Source organism: Heliangelus exortis, chromosome 3 (genome assembly GCF_036169615.1).
Source record: "Heliangelus exortis chromosome 3, bHelExo1.hap1, whole genome shotgun sequence".
NCBI classification, from domain to species: domain Eukaryota; kingdom Metazoa; phylum Chordata; class Aves; order Apodiformes; family Trochilidae; genus Heliangelus; species Heliangelus exortis.
Window position 1 is genome coordinate 51787922 of NC_092424.1, and position 27657 is coordinate 51815578.

The 27657-nt window shown below is 38.9% G+C and overlaps 1 protein-coding gene across 2 annotated transcripts; it reads left to right on the forward strand.

The window, feature by feature from the left end:
- Positions 1–10719: 10719 nt before the first annotated feature.
- On the forward strand, positions 10720–17649 carry VIP (vasoactive intestinal peptide). Of its 2 annotated transcripts, XM_071740596.1 has the most exons (7): positions 10829–10954; positions 11609–11730; positions 13332–13472; positions 13859–13963; positions 15455–15574; positions 16231–16339; positions 17369–17502. In XM_071740596.1, exons 2-7 carry the CDS (start codon positions 11618–11620, stop codon positions 17375–17377), a joined length of 597 nt encoding a protein of 198 aa, XP_071596697.1. In that variant the 5' UTR covers positions 10829–10954; positions 11609–11617; the 3' UTR covers positions 17378–17502. The 2 variants fall into 2 exon arrangements, with proteins under 2 accessions (XP_071596695.1, XP_071596697.1); XM_071740594.1 differs by lacking the exon at positions 13859–13963 and having other exon boundaries at positions 10720–10954; positions 17369–17649.
- Positions 17650–27657: the final 10008 nt, after the last annotated feature.

A 27657-nucleotide genomic window follows, 5' to 3' on the forward strand; every position in this document is an offset into this window, starting at 1 on the left:
TGTCTCACACTGTAGCAGCACCAGTGATTCCACTGGGGATCTCTGGCCTCATTGTGCTAGATGGGGGCTGTGCATTTTTTCATGATTTTACCCCCAGAAAGAAGTCTGGTTCACATGTCTTGTTTCTGCTTTTAACTTCTATGGAAGCTTTTGGCTCCTCTCAGCTTTCTGACAACGTGTCTTCGAGGGTGGCACCATCTGATGGGCATGGAGTGGATCACAGAGCTATTTCAGTAACCATGTTTCCTCTCTGCTTTCCCAGCAACATTCTGCATCAGAGACATGTTTTCATCTATTTAGCTGCAGAATCAAGTGACTATGTGCTGATGGCTGTGAATGAGCAGTTGCACTATTTTAGAGCAAGGAGTTCTTTTTAACAAGAGTAGCTTAATCATGAAAGAAATTATGCAGAGTGATGAGACTGAGGTAGCAGGAAATTGGATTTGCTTATTTAGGACATAACAGTCTGATGTGCCCGTGACTAGAGACAGTATTGAAAGGCAGTGGAATGCAAAATCATATCTAGTTCGGGGCAGACCTGCATCAATACGGATCCACTTTATTTTATGGCAGCACATCAATGACTACGCAGTCAGACTAAACAATGGATGCTCTTGTTCCAACTTGACAAGAGCACAAATTACATCTGGCAGTAATGTACGCTCCTTCGGACATGTATGGGGAATAGCTACAAATACCTGTGCTCTGAAACAGGATGAATTTCCAGCCTCTAGACTGATCAATCTAGAGCTTGAGTTGAAGCACACTAAAGAGAAAAAGAGAAGTCCCATTCTTTGCCCATGTTCTGTTCCTGTGCTGCAAATCCTGGTGATCTTTTGAAGTTATTTTTTGTAGAAGGGAAGAATTCCCTTTATGTATTTTCCAGAGGGACTGTAGATTTTTTTCCTATTTAGTGCTTTTCTATTTAGTTCCATACCAATTTCCATCTCTCACTTTGTGAATAAATATGACAAAAATATAAAGGTCTTCACTAAATCCCATTCTTCTGTTGTTCTGCCAAGTAACAGAAAAGATGTCTGTTATCCAGAGAAACACTTTGAGGAATTGATTGGGTTGTGTATGATAAGCTCTCTAGAACTAGTTTGCCAGCATCAAAGTACTGGGTTTTTTTTCTTTTACATCTGTAATCCTTTGGACAGATGTAATGGAAAGATACAGACACCTTTTTGTCCCTGGTAAATGATAGATGTCATTTATTAAAAGTCTGAATTGCCTTGCAAAATTCTTATAACTCAAAAATGCACTAATTCATGAGCATCTTGGGTAAGATAAAACTGACTACTGTAAAAATTCCTTCATGCTCAAAAAAACATATTTTGGGGTGTTTGTACATACACCAAATAAAATCTTTAAAAAAAGTCTAAATGCTTCTAGGTGCTGAATCACTTCTGAAGAGGAAATGGAACATTAAATATGTTCCCACATCATTTAGCCATGTTTGAAATGTATTAGCTGAAAAACAAACCAAACTCTCTCTGATATACCAAATTTAAGCACCTGCAGATTTCCATCTATTCTACCAGCCACGGGAACCTGCTCTAGGCCAGAGATACACCCAGTAAAACCAAAAATATTGAGGAAAGAAACTGGGACTGAGAAATCTCAATGTAGGTTAACACGGACTTCAACTACCCCAAATAAGCTAGAGAATAGCAGATTTACCATGACTTTGCATGTCTGAAAGCATGACTGTGTTTGATGTCCTGATACAGTTCCTGAAAGATGCTTGAAAGTGTTTCTCCTGATTCTGTCACCTCTAATCCATGACTAGGGACATGCATCTGCATACCCTCTCAAAGAAATTTTGTGGATGAAGGCTAGGTACCCTCATGTACATTTAAGTGCATTTACTAGGTTCATAGAAGTGTCCCTACTTCTTTCAAGGCATTAAATGTTTAGGTCACTGCTTCCAGTATTGGGTATTACAAAGATTTAAAAACAGATTGAGAATGTTTCAGACAATCTTGTTGAGCTTGTATTCAAAATCATTCATCAAACATCAAATAATTCAAAACATTTTCAAAATAAGAGTCATTAGGGATAAAAACATTTCAAGACTAACTGTTGATTTATCAAAACAACAGAATAGTGAATCAAATGAAAGAAATAATGTTCTGTATTGATGTTCTTTAAAGGTAGATTTGCAGCACAACTGAGGGCTTTGCTACAGAAGACAAATCTAGTAAAACATGTAGTTTGCACTTAACCCTGCAAATGCTCTGACTGACCACTGATGATTTAATCTATATTACTTTATTATTGACTGCAGTGAGCTCACTCATTTATTTAATAATCACCTGAATCAGAATATAATTCCATAAACGACATGATTTTTGTGCCTAATTTAAAAGCATAATTTCTATCTGACAAGTGACTTACTGAAAGTGAAGACAGATTACTCCTCTGCTCATCAAACCTGCCCAGTCACTCTTTGAGCAAATAAAATGTTCTGTGAGGATGTAAGGGTGATCCTAATGTCTTTATGCAGACACTGACAGTGGAGGTCATGGTGAGTCAGTGCTTGGCCATTCCTTTCTACTCTTTGATGTAAGAGAAGGTTAACAACTCCTGAGTTGCAGCTTTGTTTATGAGTTTCAGCACTTCTGTTGTTTGAAAGGATTTTTGCAGAATATCACAACATTTCATGTCTCTGTATGATGTGCTTATGAAATAGGATCACAACAAAACAGACTAAAGAGAAGTTTTTCTAGAGACTGGCTGTTAATGATAACTTCTGAGCAGCAGTCTGGGTGAGGCTGTTTTGTTCTAGAGGTGAATTTGGAAAGCAAAGCTCAGCAAAGACAGTTCTAGCACCTGTTAACCAGTTTCTCTTCTGCCTGTTGAGGCCAACATGGCAGTGATCCTGTTTGCAAGCAAGACTCTCTGAAGACAGATTGTCCTCAGCAGGACAGTATCTCACAGACTTATGAAAAAGTTGTCTCTAATCTCTACTGCCTCCCAACAGCATGAGGAGCTGACAAAATGCTTTATATTCTGATAGATCCTGAGAGATCTTGCTTTAGATTCAAGTTTCCTCTGGAGCTGTCTGAAGGACAAGGAAGAAAAGAGCCTGTAATTGTTTTAGTAATTCTTGCTTATGGCTTATTTTCAGATTCTTCAATTTGTACATGCATTGCTGAGTGGCTGTAGTTTTTTCACTATTAGGACACTTTTATTTGGGTATCTTCTACTGTGTGCACAAATTCTGTAATCAGAATTGTATTCAACCTTATGAGTACACACATTTTTTACTGGGTAGTGTACACAGTAGGTAGTTAAGAGTAAAATCTGACTATACTGAACATTAATAAGCTCTTCAGCCACAAAGTTGAGAACCACTAAGTTTTTTTACTAGCCAGACAGCTCCCAATCAGGTTGGGAGACGCAGCCCTTGCTGCTGCTTGGGAGAGGCTGATCCTTGACTTTGCTCAATCACAGACACCCAGAAGAGGCTGAGAATGATCTTTCTGAGACATAAATCTCTGGATGGAGCATTGTACATAAAGGAATGGAGGTCACGACAGGCTATGGATTCAGTTTAAGTTTATGCTACCTGTCCTCTCAAAAACAACAGCTATACTATTTGACATATTTATTCCAAGATCTGAGAGAAGGGTAAAACTCCATGTTCTGTTATCTCTTCACGCTCAAACCCTTTGCACACAGTGTTTAAAATAATAGCACTCACTGAATTTTTGTAGCACCCGTGCTGAAAGCTTCATTTGTTTCTGCAGAATGTTCTTCCATTCATCTGTCAAATAAAAAACCCCAAACAAATTGTAGAATATAATAATACACACACATGATGACAGCACATATGATGGCTATCAAAAGTGTTGCTGTACCTATAAATCCCATATCTGGGATGATCTTTGACTTCAAAAATCCCTTAGAATCCTAATAGTATTGGATTTATTTATGTGTACTTAATAAAGTGTGATCTACTGCAGTGATGCATTCACTGGAACATTCTTAATGCCTTATGTAGGACAAGAAAGATAAGGAGCAATTGATATATTCACCAAGAAGCCAGTTAAACAGGATGTAGAAGTTAATTGTTTGTTCTGGTAACCTGTGGAATTGAACCAAATTATAAGCTAGGTTGGAACTGTATCTCTCTTGCCCATAAAAACTACAACAGTTCTTTCATAACTAATATCAGAAACAGTAAAGTCCAAATTGAAGCATTTATTAGGCACGATAAACAGGTCAATACATGCTTCTATATGGCTGCTTTGTGGAAACTGGATGTGAATACAGATTTTCAGAGCCATAATAGTGTACATTAGGCTTAGAGTAGTGCTAAGAGACAGCACGTTATACTATGCCCTTTATATGCATGGCCACTTTTAGAAAAACTCTCTCAGCTCTTTTTCAATGAAGACAATAGTGGTAATTGCTTGAGACTGAAACATTTTTAGCTTGTTTCTGCCATAGCTTTTAGATGGTTGCTTTTTTCAGCTTGGTAAATAAAGAACTTGTGACGATTAGGTCAGTTCAAGGGATAAAGTTATCCAAGCATGATTAGAATCCTAAGATGTGCCTTCCAGCCCAACTGACGTGGGTTTCTCTATAACCTGATATGATTTGCCTGCTCTCTCAGGCTTTCACAGTGCAATAGTAGCAATGTTCACTGGGGAACACAAAAGGAATGTAGCCACATGCACAGCCTAGAACCAGGATCTTGTACTATACACAAGGAAAAAAGATCTAGGCAAACCTGGAGGAGTTTCCCAGTCCTTTCAGCACCTATGTTAAACCATGGAAGTTTCCAGTCATACTGTTACAGACATACAGGTGGACCAAGTTCTCTGATATTTCATGGGGGCTTTTTTTGCAGTCAGTATGGGAAGCAGGTAGGAAGGCAAAGAGACTTCTAACAGTATGGCTGCATTTGGATATGTGCTCCAAACAAGAGCATCATTAGTTTACTGGATTCCCTGAACTTCCGATGGACTTGCAGACAAAGTCCATGAGGTGAGTGTCCACAGTGAATCAGAGTAAGATAAGGTACCACAAGCATGTTTCCCTTCAGACTTTCCTTCTACATTTTGAGCTCTACTGGGGTATTGGTGTATGGTTTTTATTTTAACAGGGAAGCTTAGGGGGTTCTGGAGGTTATTTCCATTTTTATTCCTTTTGAAAAGGTAGGGGCAAAAGGACAAAAGGACATCCATAACGTAACATATAGTTCATGTGAAAGCATGGGGAAAATATAGGGACACAGGTTTTAAATATCATTCTTTATATCTGTTTAGATATTTAGACAGTAGTTTAGAGGAACTGACATGTTATGGCAAATAAAGTAGTTCTTCAAAGATTCAGCATAGAGAATCCAGTTTTGTATAAACAAGTTGAATTATGTAGAAAAACTCCACAAAGCAAAGAGTTGGTTGCAAAGAACAGGAAGCTGAGTTTGAATGCTGTGGCACCTTGAAGACCTTCTTTTGTTGAAGGTGGAAGATTGTAACAGAGATGGTATGAACAGGACATATTTCAGATAAATTTTTAAAAGCAAAGGGTACCTGACATGACCAAACCGGAAGCTACTCCACCTTCTGAAAAGCTTCGTATTATTGTGTGATTTTTCTGGATCAAAAGGTTAATGAAAATTTTTAAACAAATAAGGTGAAGTAGTTCCTTTTGAAAGAAAAACAGATATTAAAGCTGTTGCTAAAGATTGTGTAGTTATGGATCTTTCTGGGGGAGGAGTGTGGAAAAACACAAGTCTGATACTGAGACAGAGATGGCAAAAACATTACACCAAAGCAAAAGAATGAGAAGGGTTTTGGACTGACAGTTATAGGATAGCTGCATACCATGAAACAGATGGACATGAAGCAGTAGTTCAAGCACATACCAAACAGCATATGCACCTGCAGAACAAAATGTCTATCCCAAACTGCTTTGGATTCTTTGAGGGAAGCTGAGATTACACTTTGGGGTGAGGGAGCAGGGGATATGAAAACATAGAACTAAACTAGAAGCGATAATAATTTTCCTAGTTGGCATGAAAGACAAGGAGAAAAAACCTTGGGGGTACCTCTGGAGTCAATAGTTCTTCTGCATGCCTTTTGATCATCATGATATCCATTGAGAAATTTTAATCAAGCATGTCTGTGTTAATGACATGTCAGAATATGCTATGGAAGAGGTAGAAGAGTGGCTGGAAATAATGGGCACAATCCAAACGTTCCGGTGATTTTGAAAACTGACTCTGAAAACTGTTTACTCCCACAGAGTCCTAAGGCAAAGATACAACTTGGAGCAAGAAGGCCTTGTACAAGTGGTGTACCTAATATGCATGTTTGCTAATGTAATTTACTTGTTGCAAGAGTTTACTCCAAGTAATGTCTCTGCTCCACAACTGTGACTGAAAAGAAGGGCTCAAGAAGGGTGAAAGAGGAACTGAAGGCATCCCTGTTCCACCTGCATAACCCCCTTACAACATGGGAATGAGGATACAAGCACTCTCTGAATGTTTCTGCTGCAGGAGGCAAGTCATAAGTTTTCAACTGCAAAATATTTTTCAGTGCTTCATTCTGTTTACCATCACATTTCTGAGTCTACAGAACTGACTCAGGCTAACAGTATGATGAAATGGGGACTGTGCTTTACATATAAAGCTTACCTAAATGAATGAACTGATGGCTTTCTCCTTTTTCCTCCTGACAAGCATTCAGATAGCTGCAAAGAAAGTGAAGCTGGGACAAGTCTAAGCACGTGACCCCATTTACTTTTTTTTCCAGCCAGGTGGCTTTGAGGAGTATGAATGTTTATGAGAGAATGGGACCCAGTAATGCAACAGGGTGCTGAGAGCAGAAATTGGAGATTATGCAGATTATTTTATAACTTTTTTGTATTTTTTACTCTTCATATACAGTTTATTGACATTTCTTCTCTTACCTCTTTTGTGGAGGTTGGAAAAACTGTTCTGCTTGCTGTTGAATGGTAGTTCTCCATCAATCTGCTCTATAAGCTCTAAAAACTCACAGATCAATGTGACACAGCTGTGGGATCAAAGGTAGAGTTTCTGAACTCATCTGCAGGAACATGAGCTGTAATGCACAAGGGAGATGTTGCAGACCAAATAATTCAAGAGGCAGAGCTCATGAGTCAGAACTTTCCTTTTCTGACAGAATATGCAAGTCCTAAACCAACTTTTTTATTCTTTTTCTTTTCTTTTTTTTTTTTTAACAAAGTAAAACTGTATCTCTATTGTTGATGTGATTTCTGTTTTTAAAAGAAAATTACATGATAAATCTGGTAAACAGATTTCCCTCATCGAAGGATTTGCCTTTAAGAATTTTTTTTAGCCTACCAATTTCAGCACAGTTTTACATGCTAAAAATAGTAATCAATCCTAACTAACAACTTAAAACCTGCCAAATTTCTTTCCCCCCAGATGATTTTGTTGTTTTAGGTAACACTTGACTTATATATACATCACACAGGTTTGTATACAAATAGTTAAGTTTCAGATAAGCTTCTGCTCTTCACACAATCTTGTCAGATTGATTTCCTATGAGTCCCAAATCATGCCATTTGATAATCATAACCTGTTGGGTTTTTTTCTGTTAAATAGAGCATTAAATAATATAAATCAAGAGTAACTGAAAGATATTTGATAACATATAGACCAAAAAGGTTCAATGAATGTGGAGCTGTCATACAACAGTATTCTTGCAACAGCCACTGCAAAATAATTGACTTCCCAAGGGGTGCCTATGTCCAATTATTACCCCAGAGATATTCTCAAGCACTGTTTTGTTGGGTTTTTTTTTTTTCCAAGTGACACTTCTGAAAGTGTAGAGTCTGTAGAAGACAGCAGAAGTTATCACCCAAAAAGAGTCTATTTGCCTAGACTTTGGAGGACTCAGAACTCCTACAGAAAAGGAGTTTTTCTCCATCTGTCAGTTTGTTCTGATGATCTGTGGGAACTGAACTAAAGAATTATTTTATTTTTAATTACTTCCTCTTGTTTTTTTTAACAAAACATCTCCAAATGATGTGGAAATAATGCTGAATGTAAGTATCAGTGAAAAAAAATTTTGAAAATATATGATTTGGATTGCTACCCTAAACCTTTCTCAGTCATCTTAAAACAACTCTCAATTGAAATCCTATTGAGAAATAAGAGAAAGAGAAAGGATTAAAGAGAAAGAGTAGTATCTCTTCTTCAGTTTATCTTGATTAGAGGAGGAGAAAATGATGGGTGCAATAGGGTGTTGAAGGGACAATTGTTAGAGCAACTGAAAAGTGCTTGGGAAATCTGGGGTCAATGCAAAGCTCCAGTGAAGACTTGCTGGGTAAATAAGGTGGACCATTTGATTTGACCTATGATTCAGTTTTTTGTCTATAAATAGTGAAAATAGATTGTACTGTAAGACTGGATTGATTAAAATTGCTCAGATCATCAGAGGGAATACAGAGGCTACCACCCTTAAAGAGGTTCTGAGGCCATTTTATCCATCCCCATGTATGCCACTCCCTTGTCCAATCTACTTGTACTATTTAGGAGAAGGAGAACAACGTTACAGCAAACCAGGTATGGTATGGTGTGGTACGGTTAATAAATACTGATTTACAAGTGATTTTCAAATATTTTGGGGCACCAAAGCCTGTTACATGCATTTCCTCACAGCTTGCAGCCACCCATATATAGCACTTAGCAACAGACAACACACTTGTCTTTCACATATCCCTCAGATTTAGTCGGTGTCTCTCCTTCCTCCCGGGGACCGGAGCCCGCAGGGCTCCTGCGAGACCCGCCTCTCCAGGCTGCGCTAGCCCAGGAGCGCTGAAAGGAAACTTCTTTCTTCTCCGGTTCCTGCTGCTGGCTGGGTTTGGGCTTTTCCCGCAGAGGCTCCCTCGGCAGGAGCGGGGATGAGGAGAGGGTTTGAGGGACGGGGATGAAAATGCGGGAAGAGGGCACCCCGCGGCGCTCCGGCACCCCCGAGCCCGTCGGTGGTCGCAGGGTGCCCCCACCCTCCAACCCCAGAGCTGCCTTCCTGCCCCCCGCTTGCCGCTCCAGCCCAGGAGGAAGGGCAAGCGCAGCCTTCCCAGTGCGTTTTTACACCACCCAGAGATGGGTTTGTCCTCCTCGCTCTTCTTTACAGCGCAACGGTGAAACCCACTCAACTTTCCCAGGTCGTGCATCCGACACAACCCCTATACGCCCTAGCTGGGATAGTTCTAAGGGATGAGGGGAATATGGCACTCTTAATGCTCATCTCGCCATTCCAGAGCAGAATTGCTTCCTCGACTTCTAGTTATCTAGTAACAAGGGGAAATTTTCCTGAAATTAGACCACTGCAGGAACTCTGGTTTTAGTCACAGCTGTCATCCGAGAAACAATTTCCCGGGCATTTTTAATCTAATTCACTTCATTTTTATGTAACTAGATTAGAAAATGTGATTAAGAATTGCAGTTGTCTTCGGCATTGAGCCTCCCTAACCTTCAGTAAAACATGAAACAGAGAAAATTAGAAGTAAGAAGAAATAGTAAAATTGTCTGCACGGATTTGGTAAAGTGTTAGTTACTGAGTAGGAAGATTAGAGGCACAAAAAAGACCAAGGGGAACAAACAAACCAACAAACCACAACCAGGGGAAAAAAACCCAAAAAACAAAAACAAAAACACAAGACCTTTTCAGCAGAAATTCTTCCGCGAGATTCTTTGGCAGCTATTTCAGGGTAGGCACTGAGTGACACGGTGCGACACTGAAGAGGTGCTTGCAGAAAAGCTGTGCCCTGCCGGCTCGCCCGTGGGTCCCAGCCCACTTTCCCCGTGTTTCTTTCCCTGATGTCCGCAAGATCTTTCTGATGTAGGGAAAATTCGAATGAGAAAATTAAAGCCTTGAGACTGTCTGGTCTTCCCGTTCCGTGACAGTCACTCCAGCCCCGAAATCTGGGCTTGAGCCACGTTAGCCAGAGGGCCTGATCCCCTTTCCTCGCCCTGGGCTGTAACATGCTCTCCAGCCGAGCTCTCTGCGCGCCGGCGCTGGGATCAGCGGAATAGTGGTTACAAGCCCCTACAGCGCTTGGATGCACTAAGTGGTGCCTGGATGTGAGGACTGATCCTTTTCCCACTCTCAGTTTAAACTAAAATGCAAAGACTGTTTAGCAATCCCCAGCCTTCTAAAATCAAGCTAAAGGCCGCAGAGAAAATTTGGTTTTAAGATCAGGTCGCAGCAGTGCAGCCCCTGCGTGCTCAGGTACTGTGGCTGGTGTACGACGGCGCGTCCCCGGTGGGGAACCCGAGCAGGGACAGGCACATGCCGGGGATAGAGTCAGGGCTTAGCCTGAAAACACCGGTGAGGAAAGGAGCAACACCGGGTTCGGGGGAAGCATTCGGGGCGACAGTCCCTGGAGGGTACAGCCACGTCCCCTCCCGGATGTCCTGGGGGATGGAGGGGTGTATCGGTCTGGCGTGCAGCCCCTGCCAGCCGCCTGTCCTCCTGCTCTGCGAAGCGGGATCACGCTGCTGAGGGGGCCCTGCTCCCCGCAAAACTAACTCATTAATATAAATCAAATAATGTCGGAGGATGGTGGTGGTGTGGTGGGGGTGGGTGGGTGGGAGAGGGGGAGAGGGGTATGGTGTGCGGCTGCTCATGAATTAAATATAAGTCTCTGACTGTCCTGAACAAAGCGACCGTCCCCTTGGGAAGGGTGACGTCTCCCCAGTAACGTGATTGCTTCTTCGGAAGCAGAAACGTGTAAACGCTATAAAACGCGGCGGCGCGGCGGGCAGCTCAGAGCGTACAGCAGGACGGAGCCCTTCTCTTCTTCCTCCTCCTTATCCACCTTCGACGCCTCAGCCGCCCCGGCAGCCGTGAAGCGGGGCAGGGCTCAGGCCCTCTACAGCCCCTCCGGTCCGATCCGATCCGATCCGCACCAGCCCAGCCAGCTCCATCGACGAACTAGCGGCCCCGTGAGTAACTTTCCCTCCGCTGTAGAAACAACCTCCCAGCGGATGAGGAGGGTGTCCGCGTCGGTCTTTCCCTCCCTCCTCTTCTCCTCCCCGGGACCTGCAGGGAAGGCGCTCCGGCCGTCGGGTTACAGAGAGATGTTCCGACCGCCACGGGCAGCCGGGGAGGGATATTTCTTTCTCTTTTTTACCACTTTAAAATAATAATAGAATCACGGAATGGTTTGGGTTGGAAGGGACCTTAAAGATCATCTAGTTCCAAGCCCCCTGCATAGGCAGGGACCCCTCCCATTATACCAGCTTGCTCCAAACCCGATCCAGCCTGGCCTTGAACACTTCCAGGAACGGGGCAGCCACAACTTCCCTGGGCAGCCCGTGCCACTGTCTCACCACCCTCACAGCGAAGAATTTCTTCCTAACGTCTAACCTGAATCTACCCACTTCCAAGAAATATATGCATATCTAAGGTCTCTAAACCCCGGGTGCTGCTGCCCCCGGCGCCGGTTTGGGAGCCTCCTTCTGGGGTTACCACCTCCTCTTCTCCGCCTGCTGCGAGGGCACCGGCACCGGCGGCGTCTCTCGGTACCGGTCCGGTGGCTAAACCGGTGCGTGAGTGCGGGCACTGACGGTCAAGCTCTCTCTCTCTCCTCCCCTCAGGTGGCGGCCATGGAGCACCGCGGCGCCTCCCCGCTCCTCCTCGCCCTCGCCCTCCTCAGCGCTCTCTGCTGGCGGGCGCGGGCGTTGCCCCCCCGCGGGGCCGCCTACCCCGCCCTGCCGCGGTAAGGCCCCGCTCCCACCGCTGCTCCGCGCTCCCACGGCCGCGGGTGGGGGTGGGAGTGGGGGTGGGAGTGGGGGACACTGACAAGCGCCGCTCCGCAGCTTTGCGCTCCCAGCCAGCGCACGGCTCGGACTTCACTGCCGCAGGGTTTGTCCTGGAGCTGCCGGGGGCGCGGTTCGGCCCCCAGTGTGGGGCCCAGCCCAGTTGGTGCCCGCCGAACCTGCCCCTGCGGGACCCACTCGCATCCTCCACGGCACCAGCAGCAATGCTGCCTTTGTATGGTAGTATTGATATGGTCTATGTCCACCGTATATGTAGATGGCGGGGAGGATGTGTGTTGAAGGGTGCACATGATGCATGTCTATCAACACGGTCTCTGGTTCTTTTGTGGGAAAGCTCCTCTAGTAGATACATTTTTTAAAAAAGCAGATACATAGGTTAGCAAGATTGATCATATTAAAGATTCCTAGTCGTATATCAAACATACTACAAAAAAACCTATGTCATGAATGAGGGGAAGCTGCCTGCATGGATTGACATGAAGTTTTTATACTGCTGCATGTTTTGAATTGTTGAGGTTGCTATTAGCTGTCTGGTTACATAAACCAGATGGCAGAGAGGTACATTTCACATTTAGGTAAGAGGAACATAAAGTATAAGAAGACCAAAGGAAAAAGGTATAGCAAAACATTGATTGATTTTTCAAAAGGTGTGACTTGAGTTGGTTTATTTACACAACAGCTTTACTTTTTGTTACAAGACAGAAGTCTTACATGCCTCAAATATATGAGTAATGCTAACAGCTGTACTTACTGTAAAATTACAAGGACAACAGCCTGTCCTAGTTTTAGTATGTGATTTTTGCACAGTATCATAACATCTAGTATAGCAATGAGAGCCTGTTTGCCACAGAACTTAAGAGCAACCAGAAGCAAAGTGTGACACCAAACTACCTCTATGCAGTCAGGATTCTCTTGATAAAATACAATACATCATAAAAAACAGTGGTTTACAAAAAATGTGAAGTAATTTTTGATCTGTTTATGCATAGCAACTGCTGTGATATATTTTAAGAGATCTAAAGTGAACTTTTTCTTTACTTGCAACCAGAAAAGTAATTTAAAAATGAGAGGATAAAGTCATGTAGAGATACAGGACTGCACTTAATGTTTAGTTTGAAGTTCTTGAGGCTGTAATAATTTCCTTTAGAGAACCACTAAGAACTGTTTTATACTACATTTCTGTTCACATTTTAACTCTTAAGTGGGAGGTAAGCACTTCACACCACCTGATTTCACTTTGCATGGGTGGAGGCTGGTAATTCCATCCATCATTTATGTAAAATATAGTTGTTATGAAAATATTCATTGTTGTCACCTGAGCTGTTATTGGCACACATTATCCTCGGTTCAATGGAGAAAATACATACAATGACAACATTATAGAGAAAACACATGTGATTTTTGTTTTATCCAGACTGCTTTAAATTGCCTTACAGATTAATGCAGGTAGAAGTGTATTTTGACTCAAACCAGAATGTAAGCTGCAGCAAAGTCTTGCATGTCCTCAGCTACCTGTTCTCATGTTTTCCTTCTCCAATAGATTGGGAAACAGAATGCCATTTGATGGAGCCAGTGAACCTGACCGTGCCCACGGGTCATTAAAGTCTGAATCAGACATTTTGCAGAACACACTACCTGAAAATGAGAAATTCTATTTTGATCTGTCCAGAATTATTGATAGGTGAGTTTCTTTATTATCATAAATACAAATAATAACACACTACTACATGAATTATGCCAAAAGATTGGTCACATTTTCAATCTGAGAAATAGGGAAGGAAGAATCAATTACAGAAAAAAAACAAACACATGGCCTCTGGTTGAATACTGGCAGCAGAAGGAATGTATACAGCAATATTGACTGCATTGCCATTCTGACATGACTAATTCATTTACTTCTAAGGAAGGGATAAAGAGCATATTGTGAAAATCTGGAAGCTGCTTTATGAAATTAATTTAATATGAAAAATAGATAACTCAGGGAAAGCAGTATGTTTACTGAATAAACGTTATCAAAACTATATGAACCTAGGTTGTATTGTAGAGTTTATTTATTGTCCATTTCAGAAATGCAAGGCAAGCTGATGGGATTTTCACCAGTGTCTACAGCCATCTTTTGGCTAAACTTGCTGTGAAGAGATATCTGCATTCGCTTATTAGAAAACGAGTTAGGTGAGGTGACACCTATACTAGGTAGTTTTTTTCCTATGAAGCTGGCTTCACTGGCAATTTCTTACCCTTCCATTCCTAAGTTGTCATTTTTGTGATTTAGAGATAATAAAAGAGAAACTGGTATAATAATGGGCTAGCTGAAAATCCTATGTAGCAATTTAGTGGTACTTTTTACTCAATGAATATGTTACCATTTATTCCTCATACAGCTGTGAACTGTAGAGTAACACACAGTGGACATAGCACTGGTAATAATTGTAATTTTGTCAGTATTTGTTATCATGCAAATTTGCTAATTTTTTAAATCTGATATTGTTTTTGCTAGCATGGCAGCTGAATGGCAGAAGTGAATATGACCTGAATGATTACTCAGTAGTTGCATAAAAGACAGGGGAGGCTCATTGAAATTAAGAAATTATTAGTTTACAGTGAAAACAAAAGGGAATTATTTTCCTCCTACTGCACAACATGTTTGGGAGATCTGCATTATATAAAGATTCAAAAAAGGATGAGAGAAATCCACAGATAAGAGATCTGGATGAAACTTTCAGATGAGGAATTGCATGAACTAATGATCAGATGATGATGGGAAAAATTGCTGTGTGCTTCCCTTGTTCCCTACCCCTAGGGAGCAGCTACTGGGCACTCTTGGGAACAGAACAGTAGAGTACTTTGGTCTGGCACGGTATGACTGTTCCTAAGAATGCTAGAAAACAGGGGGAAATTAGGTCCTGCATTTCTGTCAATGTTGCCTTTGTTCCATAAATTTATACCATATGGTATAAAGTAACAGAACATTTGAAGTAGAATGCACTGAGGGTTCCCTCGATCTTGTATAAAAAAAATAGGCCTCGCAATATGGATTTCACAACGTGTTTTGTCTGCTGAGACCTTAAAACAAGCACTTGTAGCTGTGGATATGATGTTACACTCTTTCTCTCCTCAGAGGCAGGCCCTGTCCTCACTGACTTCAGTGTGAACAGTGAGCTGGTCCCTTGAGAGCTTACTTAGAGGAGTCTGCTCCAAAGCATTGTACTAAAATATATTTATGCAGATGATAGAAATAAAAATAAAGTCATCTTATTGAAAATTGTAACCTATGCTATGAGAACAGACAGAAAAGAGTCATGAAGTCCACACTCATCCGTTTAATCTTGCAGAATTCCTGGAACAGGGACTCTAGAAGTAGTTGAATGTGGATCCTAACTGCATGGCCCATGGCAAGTTGAGCACGAGAAAGGAGTGTAAGGTGTGCCCCAAAAGGCTGAATACCAATCCTTCAGATTAAATCCTTATTATTAAAATACAGTTAGGAAGAGAAGTAGTGGCTTCTTTTCAAAGGAGTAAAACTCACAGCTGCAATGAAAGCTGAAATGAAAATTCTATTGTATTTAGCTAATCAACATCATAGAGTTTGTTGCACTCATTGGATATTATATTCTTTTAAACTTATATAATACAATATTTTTTTCTTTGTAATTGTATTGCCAGCTCCCAGGACAGTCCTGTCAAACGTCACTCTGACGCTGTCTTCACTGACAACTACAGTCGCTTTCGAAAGCAAATGGCTGTGAAGAAATACTTAAACTCAGTTTTAACTGGAAAAAGAAGGTACTACAAGAAAGCAAATACTTTTTTTTTTGTATATTCTCATAGTACTAAGAGAAAAGATTTATATCCATGTATGTATACAGAGAGGACAAGCAAAAGGCAATGAACATCAGTTGCTTTATAGCGTAGTTTATAACATGGTTTTCAATTACAGACAGCATTTTCTTCCAGACTACAACAGACCCTGCAATCAGATTAGAATAAAATAATAAAGCGGAGACAGCATCTGGCAATTTTAAAAAGCTTCTCAGAGATTCTTGAAAGAGTTTTATTTATTGAAAAAGCCTCTGAAAGAAGAATCCACAGACCTACAGAACATGAATAACAATATGAAAAAGAAAATTCTCTATTGGTAGAAGATTTGTTTTTAAGTAAGCACATAAAATGAAAATTTAGAAGCTTCAAAAAGACCTAAACAGTATAGGTGGGAAGTGCCAGCATTGTTTTTGTAGAGTTTACTTTCTGTTTGTATATTCACTTAGACAGCTGCTTTAAATATCACATCTCTTCACCTTTTTAACATGTTCTTTCATGTGTTTTATAGCACTATGGTGTAAGTAATGCAATGTGCAATAGCTACAGTTAAAAGAAGACTTTGCTTGCTTACTTGCTTTTTTTTCTGAGGGCATTAAAATTTGTTTTCTGATCCACCACAGCCAGGAAGAGCTAAACCCTGCTAAACTTCGAGAAGAAGCAGAACTTGTTGAACCTTCCTTTTCAGAAAACTATGATTCTGTAGATGAGCTGCTGAGCCACCTCCCACTGGTATACAGAGATTTCCTTTACTCTTGCTTTGTGTTAGTTGATTTACCCACTAAAATTGGTTTGATCATGCAGGAAGTGTGGCCTATGAAAATCACCAGGGAAAGAGCCACGTTCCATGAAACACCACAGGGGTATAAAATTTAAAATAGTGAAGTAGAAGAGAATTGGGATTTGTATTCTCAACAGTGTATTATGAAATCAATGGTAGGATGGGTTTTGTCTTTCAGCTGTGTCTGAACTATAAATAAGAAAAAGGCAACTCTTGAAGATATTTTTTTTTCTTTTTTTTTTTTTCTAGTGGGAGGAGAGGAGGAAATTGTTGTTTCCTTCAATGACTGAAAGAAAATATTTTTTTCCTTTCCATAAATGTGGCATTTTCTTTGTAGTTCCCAAAGATTACAAAGGGCATAAAGTGTTTATGTATCAAGGAACAAAACAATTTCTAAGTGATGGGATCCAAGAAAGAAATTTCAAGCGGTCATTCCAAAAATATCCCCTTCTGGTTTTTGCGCATAGTAAAACTTTTGGCATTGGCTAAGTGAGAGAGAGTAGTGATGCAATGGTTCGTGGGTGTCCTCCTGGAAATATTTTCAGTCCTTTTCTTTTTTATGGATGGTACAGATGATCCAAAACTTGCTCTAAGTGAATCGCTTGCACAGTATTGACTGTTAGTGGTCGTTTTATCCCAGTGCAGAGTTGTTGATCACGAGTGTGTCAAATGACCTGAATTTTTATATCCATGTTAAGGATACAGTTCTTTACGAAACCAGTTATTCTGTGTTGTATGCCAAGGTGCAGTTACATTTTTGCCTAATCCTTCAACCTTTCTTCTTCACCTTATAACCTTGACTTACTGGTTGTAATGCCCACCAAGCTCCTGTGAATAGCTTCATCTCATGCTTGTCAGCCTCAAGTGCATAGGCTTTTATATGTCAAGAGGCATTTCTTATCTGCTGTCTTCTTTTATACACCTCATGATGCAACTGCATATGAAAACAGTTTTAAAAATATTTTTCCTCTGTTTTTCAGGACCTCTGAAGGACACCTTGATGACAAGAACAAGTTATTTTTGAGTTCCACATAGTATTTCAAAGAGATGACTTTAGTCATGAAACCAGAACAAATATGTTGTGAAGTGAAAGTTGTGATATATTTGTTTCTTATGTAATAAAAGTTGATATTTACATTGTAAATATTACTCTAGAGTTCTCTATTGAAAGCTGTACATATGGATGCCAGTTTAACTCAAGAGAAGTCTGTGAGTCCATATGCTGTAAATCCTTTACTTCAATAAATTCATTTGAAAATGAGTATGCAGCTGAATAGAGCCTATCCTTAAAAATTAATTGGCTTGTTTTAGGTGTGGTACAATTTCAGTTAAGATTGTATGATAACATGGATACATTGTGATATAGCTTCTTAAGTAAGTATAAAAACAGAAGGAAAATAATGTGCAAAGCATGTGAAAATGCATTATAAAGATATCTGAAGGTTACTGCCAAAGAAGCAAGAGGTAATGCTTTTCTAACAGCCTTCCAAGCAAGTAGACAAAATGAAAAAGCATTAAAAATCATTTGATCTCCAACAGCATCTTTCCTTCTTGTTCACATTTTAATATTTCACAATATACAAATCATATTAAGACCAGTAATGTATCCTTTGTTTTCAGTTGTGGTTTGGATGCTTTGGAATTGACAAAGCATGCAAAGAAGAATGCTGCCCCTTGATTCGTTTGATGCCTAAAGTCACCAGTTATTCTACATTTAATTGTCTGTATCTTTGATGATGAAACTATTCCTTATATATAAAATAGATCTGAAGACACTATTTTTTCAGAATGAATGTAATTTACAGAATATGCAGACAATAAATCATTTTATTATCACAGCAAACTATTATTGGTTTGAATCAGTCAGTGCTACAAATACCTGTAACAGTAGAGGTCCCAGAGGGTGCTGTCTCTGCTATAGTTATTGAGAAAGTTATTTTTTAGCTGTTTAGCTACATTAGAAAGACAAGCAATGAAGTCTCCTGTCCCCGTTTCTTTAGCTTTGCATCACTGTAGCTTAGTATGGAACTGGAAATTTGCAGCTGATTCATTTTTGCTGTGAATTTCAATCCGGTTTTATTTTACTGAAAATGTATATTTAACCAACTGGATCATTTTGGAAAGAATTATTTACTCTTGTAAGAACTCTTTTAAGAACTCCATTGCAGGGAGCAAAGAGTGGTAGTGCATGCACGACACGTGAAATGCATGTCTGTGCACAATACCAGCCATAACACCCCCACGACTCCCCTCCCACTTCCTAGAAGGAGTTGAAATTTGGAGTAGAAAAAAACCTTATCAGACCTACTTACAAGTTCAGTTTGGAATTTCAAGTATATTTGTGTGTCATAAGTAAGCACACATAGGCAGTGTTAAAACTGATTTGCAAGTTTCACTTACAAGTTTACTGTTCTCATTTAGAAGGAAGCTTTAAACTTGATAAAATTTGAGATTTATGGAGACTAGTTCTCATAAATATGTAGACTTCAGATTTGCAATATTTTTGAATATTGTCAGCTGCATATCAAAAGTAAACCAGCTTGCACAGATCAAGTGCTAATATTGCTGTTTTGATCTAGTCTTGACAAAATTTACTTTAACCTAAGCCAATAAATGGCTCACAGAAGTCAGAAGGAATTTTGAAGTCTCTTGAAAAGTGGTCTTCTGATGGTCTGCTCTTAATTCCTGGTTTATCAGGAAAATTTGAGCGCAAAGGTGGCATTGGAAACGTTCGAAAAATACTAACAGACTAATGCAGTTGTACCTAGTTGGATATTCTCTTCCATGTAGCTTGAACTTTGTTAGGATATCCTATTTGTGATAAGAAATCTTTAAAAAAGTAAGTGAAATAAATTAACCAGAAGCAAAGCCGCACACGGTAGTCATACTCAGAAGTTTTTGTTTAAATATACATAATATTCATTCAGACAATTTAAAGTAACAAAAATTGGAGTAATTAAATTTTTGACTCGACAGTTCTGGAAATCTTTTTTTTTTTTTTTCCCCTAAATTCGCTTTTTAAAATTTATTTCCATCCCCTTAACAAGGCGTTGATCAAAGAGCTTTTCTTCCATGTGTAAGGTTTAATTTCCTCAGTATTTTATTCTCTATAGAAAACTGGAGAAACTTAGAACATGCAATTTTTTCTAATACAGCAGAGATGGAGCAACTTACAGGAAAAAGAAAAAAGATGGATATTAGGAAATTTAATGTACATATATATACATATAAAATAATAAAAAAAACCCCACAACCTAATACTGTCATTGTAATATATAAAATATTACGGTCATGCCTTCTTAGAGGGTCAGCAAATAGATGCAGTCTAAAAGGCATGTCAAATTTTATGTACATTTTAGTGGAACCTAGCACTGACAGGAGAAATGCAAACCTCCAGGATAATAACTCTGCCTTTTAATAACTCTCCCTCTGCCAGGAGGGCTTTTACTTGTCACAGAAACTTTTGACGTTCTATAGGACATACGAGAGCCAATTCTTACATTGAGTCTTGTTAATTGTGAAAGATATAACATCCTTCACCTCATTTCCACAGGCAAGTGGTTATGGCAAGGTTAAATGATTATATTGAAGAGAAGATTGCAACATTTCATTGAATGAGAAAAATGTTCAGTCTGTCAAATGAGCCTTGACCCATGCTACCATTCTTACAACCTACCCGAAAAATGTCATAATGGGAATGAAAATTCTGTGTCAATTAGGAGAATGAAAGGGGCAGATACAAAGAGAGCATGAAGAAGACTGCAAGGAGGAAAATAAACACCTGGGAGATTTAGAAGATCATTACTGTCTGAGACAATGTAACCACTCAGGAGGAGGGAATAAAACTGTGAATACTTACCGAGGTATATGCTAAAGAAACACCTCACCATGTTTCTCCAGAATTTCACTTCTAACACAGGATAGGAATAAGTAATAGAGTATAGAATTAATTATTTTTTGGTTTATTGAATGGGGTTTGAATTTCAGACTTACCCCATGGAGCTCTTAAAGAAAGGGATAGAATCACTTTGACGTGCAACTTTACCAGCACCAGAAGGAAGTATTTTCTGATCCTAAATCCACACAGAGAATTTACATGCATGTGTGCATCTGTACAATCATTACCCACTCAAAAGTAACCCTCAGGATTGTGTATAAAACCATGAGAATTACCAAAATTCACAAAGGATTATTATCACCTCCCCTGGTATTTTAAATATGTTTGAAAGGCTATGTGTAGTTTTTCCACCTGAAAGTCTGAGAAAAAATTTCTGTTTAAAAATATGAAAATAAGTAACTTGGACCCAAAGTATAGGTGTAGCTTCATGTGTAGGAATACCAAATTCTCTCAAAGAAAGATGTTTTGGGATGATTTCATAGAATCATTTCTGCTGGAAAAGACCTTTAAAATTATCCACTCCAACCATTAACTAAGCACTGCCAAGTCCACCACTAAACCATATCCCTAAGTGCCATATCTATACATCTTTAGAAACCTCTAGGGATGGTGACTCCATCACTTCCCTGGGCAGCCTGTTCCAGTGCTAGACAACCCTATTTGTGAAGAAATTTCTCCTAATATGTATGTATACATCAAGAGTTTATTTGCTCGCAAAGCATTAAGCAAATATAGATGGAAAAGGCTGTCCTCTGCCTCTTGTGATAATATCTATGCTTTGCATTACCTACTTTATTTTTCTCCCTCCTTCTCTTACCACAAGCTTCCCCACTCTCAGTTAATATCTTACCCTCAACTTGTAAAGCTAGCATATGAATACATTTTTTTTTTTTTTTTTTTTTTTTTGAGTGGAACAGTTGCAGCAGATCTTAAATGTAGCATACATCAATCTAATAACTGCCAGCCTTAGTTATGAAGATGAGCATCCCAGAGAACTGGCACAACCAGATTTACAGGAGCAAGCTGTCCTGCTCAGAAACAGCCCCTGACTTCCCTCTGGAGATTTTCCATTTGGTTTGTGATTGGAGCAGAAGGTTGACCTTTCCTCAGATACATCAAACACAACGTGTGGCCTCCTGGGGCGTGTGCTGGATTGGGCAGCTGCAAGATTTTCAGCTTTTCTCCATTCTGCTTCAGACCAGTCAGAGACAGATTGCTTGCCAGGTCAACAAGCTGGTTTAGGAATGGAGGTAGAAAACTAGATATCACCCTTTTTTAATGAAACTTTTTAAAAGTCTAGAGAATAATTTGATGCATCTTCTGGTTCTGAATTAAACAAACAAGAAAAACTTTACTTTTGTTTTTTACAAAAGTAAAGTTTTCACTTTTGTTTTATACAAATATACATGAAGCACTTAATAGGGAGGGGGAAAAAAAGCTTTCTCTTGTAAGCATGAGTAATTTAATTGATCAATATCTGTAAATAAAAGAATGGCTGATTATTCAAAGATTAAGCTGAAAGTGACATAAATCATAATGATACCATTAAAAAAATCTAAGTATCATCGTTTGTATGGTGAGGATATCTTCAGTAGAGCATGTTTGTTTGCAAAGAATAAGGGGGGATGTTTCAATAATGAGGGATAAAAAGAAGAAAAAGATGAAAGTGAACTATTTAACAATAGGTAGAGCTTTGCATAAGATGATTTTTAAAAGTATACATTAGTTTGTTTCATAAGACCCATTTTCTCGATCTTTTCTGGAACTTGCCTGGACACTTACAAGTCCTATTTCATACTTCAGTGGGACCACAACATCTAAGTGCATAAGTTATTTCCAAACAGGTGATATAAATTCTTTTAATATGTTGATCCTAGTACTTAATTCAAGTTAGAATTTGCTCCTATCCAACAAATACCCTCTTTTTGTCATGGGGGAAAGCAGAAGAGAAGCTTAGAACAGTCACTGTCTCTTACTGCTAAATAAGATGGGACAATGAAGGCCTTTCTACCTTGGAAATGTACACAGAGCATCAATTTTTGCCAGTAGCAAATGAAAAAAAAAAAAAAAAAAGCTATTTACTGGTTATGATAAAGACAGAATGAAACTTGGTTTTGCTTCTAAATTTATCTGAAAGTGTTGGCACTTTGCCAAATGGCAGAAGGTGTCAAGATCTTGCACATCGGCTTTTTGATAGAGAAAAAAAAAACTTATACAGAGCCTGTATGGTTCCTAGTTATTTGCTTATTTTATGTACATATTGAACTGCCTTTTACTGGAAGTGGTCACAAGTATGTTTGACAGATGCCTTATCACCATTTGTTGCTATTCTCATGCAGCTCTTCATCTTTGTCTTTCAGCCAATTCCTCTTCCCATAATCACAGTCAGAACATCTGCACACTGTTTTAAGCAAGCAATTTTGCTTCTTATTTGGGAGTATAGAAAGCGAACTGCTGTATTCTAGGAAGACTCCTCATGAAGAAGCTAGGGGTATATAATTTATGCAGAAAGAGTGCATCTTGGTTAAAAGAATTTTGAAAAATTCTAGGTTTGGTCCTGGTGGTTTTAGTCCCATCTGCTGATTCCTCCAGAGCACTGCAAAGTTGGTGCAAGAGATCTGGTCTTGAAAAATGAAGGATGTAGTATGAAAGAAGAAAATGGAAAGTGCTGATAGAGCAGGTAAAGACTGCTTCAAAAAAGTATCTGATGTTAAACCTAGTTTATATGTGGCTTTTTATTCCCTGTAGATTTAAGACTCTTGCACTGAGAAGAAACGGATCATCATCTCTTGCTGTCAGAGGAACATGTCTCATGCAGGTCCATTCTTCAACTTAGCAGACTCCAGAAGCAAAACTGGGTTGTTTGTCCCTTAATTCTGCTGCTGCTTGGCACCTTTTGGGCCTAGTGGCTGTACTCAGTAGGAACCTTGTTTTAACTGGCAGTCACCTTACCAACCACTAGTTTCCATCCTAATGTCCTCTTTGTTAGAGTACCATCACTCTTCTCAGGGAGTCATATTCCCAGATGTGTCTCTAAATTGCATTTCCCCTCCAGCCTTTGCTTTTTTTAGGCTAAAGAAACAAAGTCTGTCTTGTTTTGTCTTGTAAACAGCTCAACATTTCCAAGACTGTGCTGGAGATCCATGGCCAGTGGGGTATGGTTCCAGAGTGAGTTTAGCAGTCTTAAATTACAGTTTACCAGATACAGCTTCACCTCAGAAATTATTAAATTGCTCTGAATATCTCTATTGTGTCATTTTGGGAAAGTGACAAGTGATTTTGAGGGGCTGTGTTTTGAGGGCTTTGGATTCTGAAACAAGCAAATGATCAGGTTGTTAGGTAGTTTCACCTAGATTTCTGAATGTGTCATTTTACATGACTAGAGCCTGGATTTTTTAATCCAGTTTTCTTAATCCTACAGCCAAGGGAGATTACATATGCAACCTATGTGCTGCCCTTCCATCATCCATGATACTGTGTAGTGGAGTGATGGCAGTGGCACCCCTGGCTCTTTGCTGGCTTCTGCCAGCTTAAGTAAGGGAAAATGCTGCTAATTCACAGCAAACCCCTAGCAGGTTATCAAAAAGCTTAGGATAAAGAGAGCTATAGACATCCTTTGACTTGCTCTGTGAGCAATGAGTGGTATAGGTTACACACTGGCTTGTAATCAGCATTAATTCTTCAAAAGGAAGAGTGAAGAGAGCCATGCAAACAGCCACTTATGTATTTATGTCATGTATAGTAAAATATTATGCTAAAGTGTAATGCCAGTGATGATGAGGGTCTCCTTTCATCCAGAGCTGAAAGATTACAACAGGGATTACCTTTTGGATCATTAGTCCACTGCTGTGAAGGAATAAAGAAATCCAGCTGAGTGGACTACTTGGGTCATTGCTCTTTGATTTGTGATTCATTCTCTGTTCAGTACAGGTGAGAATACAAGTGCTTAATGTACCCTTCTTTCATAGAGAAGGAGCTTGATTCTGTAAAGATCAAATTTAATTGGGCATTGCACGTTCTGTAACTTTCAGGCTCCATTTAAATGTATTTTCCCAAAGAATGGCTAGTTCAAAATTTCATTTCCCTGGCCTTCACCAGTTGAATAGCTTTTGTATGTTTACAATATTCTGAAGGGTTCTGGAATAATATATGAGATAATTAGGTTTCTTTTCAGTAATGGAACAAACAGAACTTCACCTGGTAAAGTCAGAATGACATTTCAATGGGACTTTTTCTGGGCTACTCTTATAAATGTATTTGCAGGATCTGATTAATAAGTTAGTGCACAGCCAATAGACAGTTTATCTCTGGAATAAGAAGTAATCCATATAAATGTTCCTTTTTTTAAAATTTCTAATTATATTACCACTTAACAGTTCCCTGAGATAAATCTATCAGAAATTCTTCTTTAAGATGTACTGTGTTTTACACTTTTCTGTTTGCTGAATGGTAAATTTCAGTGTAAAAACAGCATGCTACAAAATAAAAATGCATGCTGATTATTAAGTTGTTTTCTGTTAAAAAGTGAAGAAATCAATGAAGGAGAACCTCTCCTGCCTCAGCTTTGCTCTGTAGCTGCAGCAATAGACCTTAATGGAAAAAGTTACAGTTTCCAGGATTTGGATACTGCCTCCGGTAAAATTTAAAGTGTATTTTATACTGCTGTAATGTTGGCTGTTTGATCACAGTTTCTAAGAGCTGTGCATGATAAAGGAGCTCTGTCAGGCTCAGGAAGCACAGGATTCCAAATTCAGTCAACACCATGCGTAGAGCTTTAAGAGTTTTCTTTTTAGCTACCACTGTACTGGCTGAGGACTTCTTTATACTGTGGATTTCTCTGAGTACTCACTATTATTGTAGGCTTCTTTGTATTACTGGACATAAACAAATGAATTTGAAAGACTCTGTCATTGTAACATATCTGCATAAAATCACAGTATGATTGTGAGACTACAAGAAAGGGTATTTTTTCATTGTGAGCTGAAAAAGTAAGAGTAATCCAAGTCAATAGTTATTTTTTTGATCAAATTTGATAATTTAAGGACATTAAGCATAATATAATAGTTCTCTGAATTATTGTGGTTTATTGGATTAAACAAGGCATTCACAGCCTGTCAAAGGTGTGTGGTACTTCTCTAATGTTGAACAAATATGACCCCTTCTCCACATTTTGAATGGATGGGTTTTATTTATGTAAAAAATAATTGTGGGGAGTACAAATAATTATTATGAAGATTTTAATTTCATGTGTTTCCTAACACCTCATATTCCTGGTTAAATTTCTCTCAGTTATGAAGTTCTTAAAAAAATTTCATTAATCCTATAGACAATTAGCTGTACCTATATTTGGAAAAAGCAATCAAACACCCACCACCCTTGTATTTCTTCAAAGAGTTTTATATTAAGTACATGATATAATATACATATTTTTAAAAACGTAGATTGGTGAATCCTATTTTTCTTTTTATTTATTTTTCTTTCAACACAACTTCAAAATAAGGCCTATAAAGCTTAAATTTGCTATAATTTCCTTCCATAATTTCCATATTTACTTCCATACCTTACTTCCTTTCATTTTTATTCCATCAGGGACAGACACATAAAAGAAGGAAAGCTATTTAAACAAAAAGGATAATGCTTGTGAGAGACGAGTTTATGTAAATTAGCTAGGAATAAATTTAGGTGAGAAATGAGATGAAGCTTCTAGCTGCCATAGGGCTCAAATTCTGGAAGCATTCTCCAAACTGAATTTTAAACCAGTATTTGATAAATTTAGGTCATTTATTAACTTAAAAATACAATATGGTTTTCATGTAACAGTAATGACTAGATCTTGGACACCCTAGTCCAAGGGTTCTTGGGCATTCTAGGGTTCAGAGTGCTACATTCCAATCCAAAATGTAAGAGTCACATATCTGCAAATTACATTTTCATTATGGATGTCTGTTATTTGGCAGTCTTCAAGCTCCATTTTCAATGTGTTTGGGCTTTTTTTTGGTTTTTTTTTTTTTTGGTTTGGTGTTTGTGTTGTTTGGTTTTTTTTTTGTAGACTTACACATACAGAGAAACTTAGATGGATGTCAATATTGCAGCTGCACTGATTTTATTTTTCTAAAACTTTCAGTAAATGCAGAGATGTAGAGAATAATCAATCTTTTGGGTCACAAAGCACTTCCAGAGAAAGTGAAATCTCATACATGTAAAAACATCACTCAAAAATGAAAAAGTCTACATTTTTATGTAAGAAAGTGGAATCTACATAACAATACATGCATGCATATTCCCATCCACACATACATAGATGTTCTCCTAATTCTTGGTAAGTCTTGGACTTTCCAGTGAAAATGACAATCAGATTAAAATCTTGCAGCATAAAGTATAACCATGGTTAATCTAAACCTTTTTTCCTGCTGCCTGTTCACTATACCATTGAAGTGAGACACAGTATCATAAAAATTTACCTTCCATTACTTAAAAAAATCCTTATAAAGAAATGCAGGTTTTTTTCCCCAGCTTTTTGCCTTCAGGTTCCACAGGGAGGACTGCAGCAACTGAGTCTTTGCAAGGTCACAGTTAATTGTTGACAAGAAAAAAAGAATTTATGACTGGTTCTATAGAGCTACAAACAACTGAAGATGTATCCTGATCACATATGATACTGTTCTTGTGAACCCAAAGGAACCCTGACACTTAGGAAATGGGGATAGATTTGGGCATAGAACAGATTTTGTGAGTAAGCACGAAAAAGACCCATGTAAGGGAAAAATTGAACTGAATTCTGCTCAAGACAATGAAAAATACTGTGGATCAGGATCCAAAAGTTCAATTTTTATAGTCAGAGACTTCTGTAGAGTGCTATTAATGAATCAATTGCTAAACAATAATACTTAATTAGTATGTTGAAGCAAATGGATACCAGTTTTAGTCACACATTCTGCTTCTAATGGTATCTCTATTCATGTATCAGGGGGGTTGGACTAGATGACCTGTAGAGGTCCTTTCCTACCCAAATTATTCTATGATTTTATGATTTATAAACAATATACATTGCACCAAGTAACACCTTTAAACTTGAAAACTATGTCATAATATGACTTGGTACAAGAAAAATAATATTTAGGCATAGCAATCAATTTATTAGGTTAATTGAAGTGCATTTGATAGAGTTCCCAAAGAGTGTCAGTGTATTAATAGGAAAGAAAAGAACTGTCAGGTGAGTCAGTCATCTCAAATGATTTCTCATCTACAGCAGTTTAGGATTTAGGACACATAATTAGTCTAGGATGAAAATTCCTGCCTAAGAGCTAGTACAGATTCTGGCTGTACTGAACTTCACAATAAATCCCTACCACAAGATGAGAAATTATTCTG

What these genes read in the sequence shown, in the direction of transcription:
- VIP (XM_071740596.1), top strand. Translation starts at nt 11,618, where the DNA reads ATGGAGCACCGCGGCGCCTCCCCGCTCCTCCTCGCCCTCGCCCTCCTC. An exon ending in GCCTACCCCGCCCTGCCGCG is followed by an intron (nt 11,731 to 13,331) that starts GTAAGGCCCCGC and finishes CTTCTCCAATAG; the next exon opens with ATTGGGAAACAGAATGCCAT. An exon ending in CTGTCCAGAATTATTGATAG is followed by an intron (nt 13,473 to 13,858) that starts GTGAGTTTCTTT and finishes TGTCCATTTCAG; the next exon opens with AAATGCAAGGCAAGCTGATG.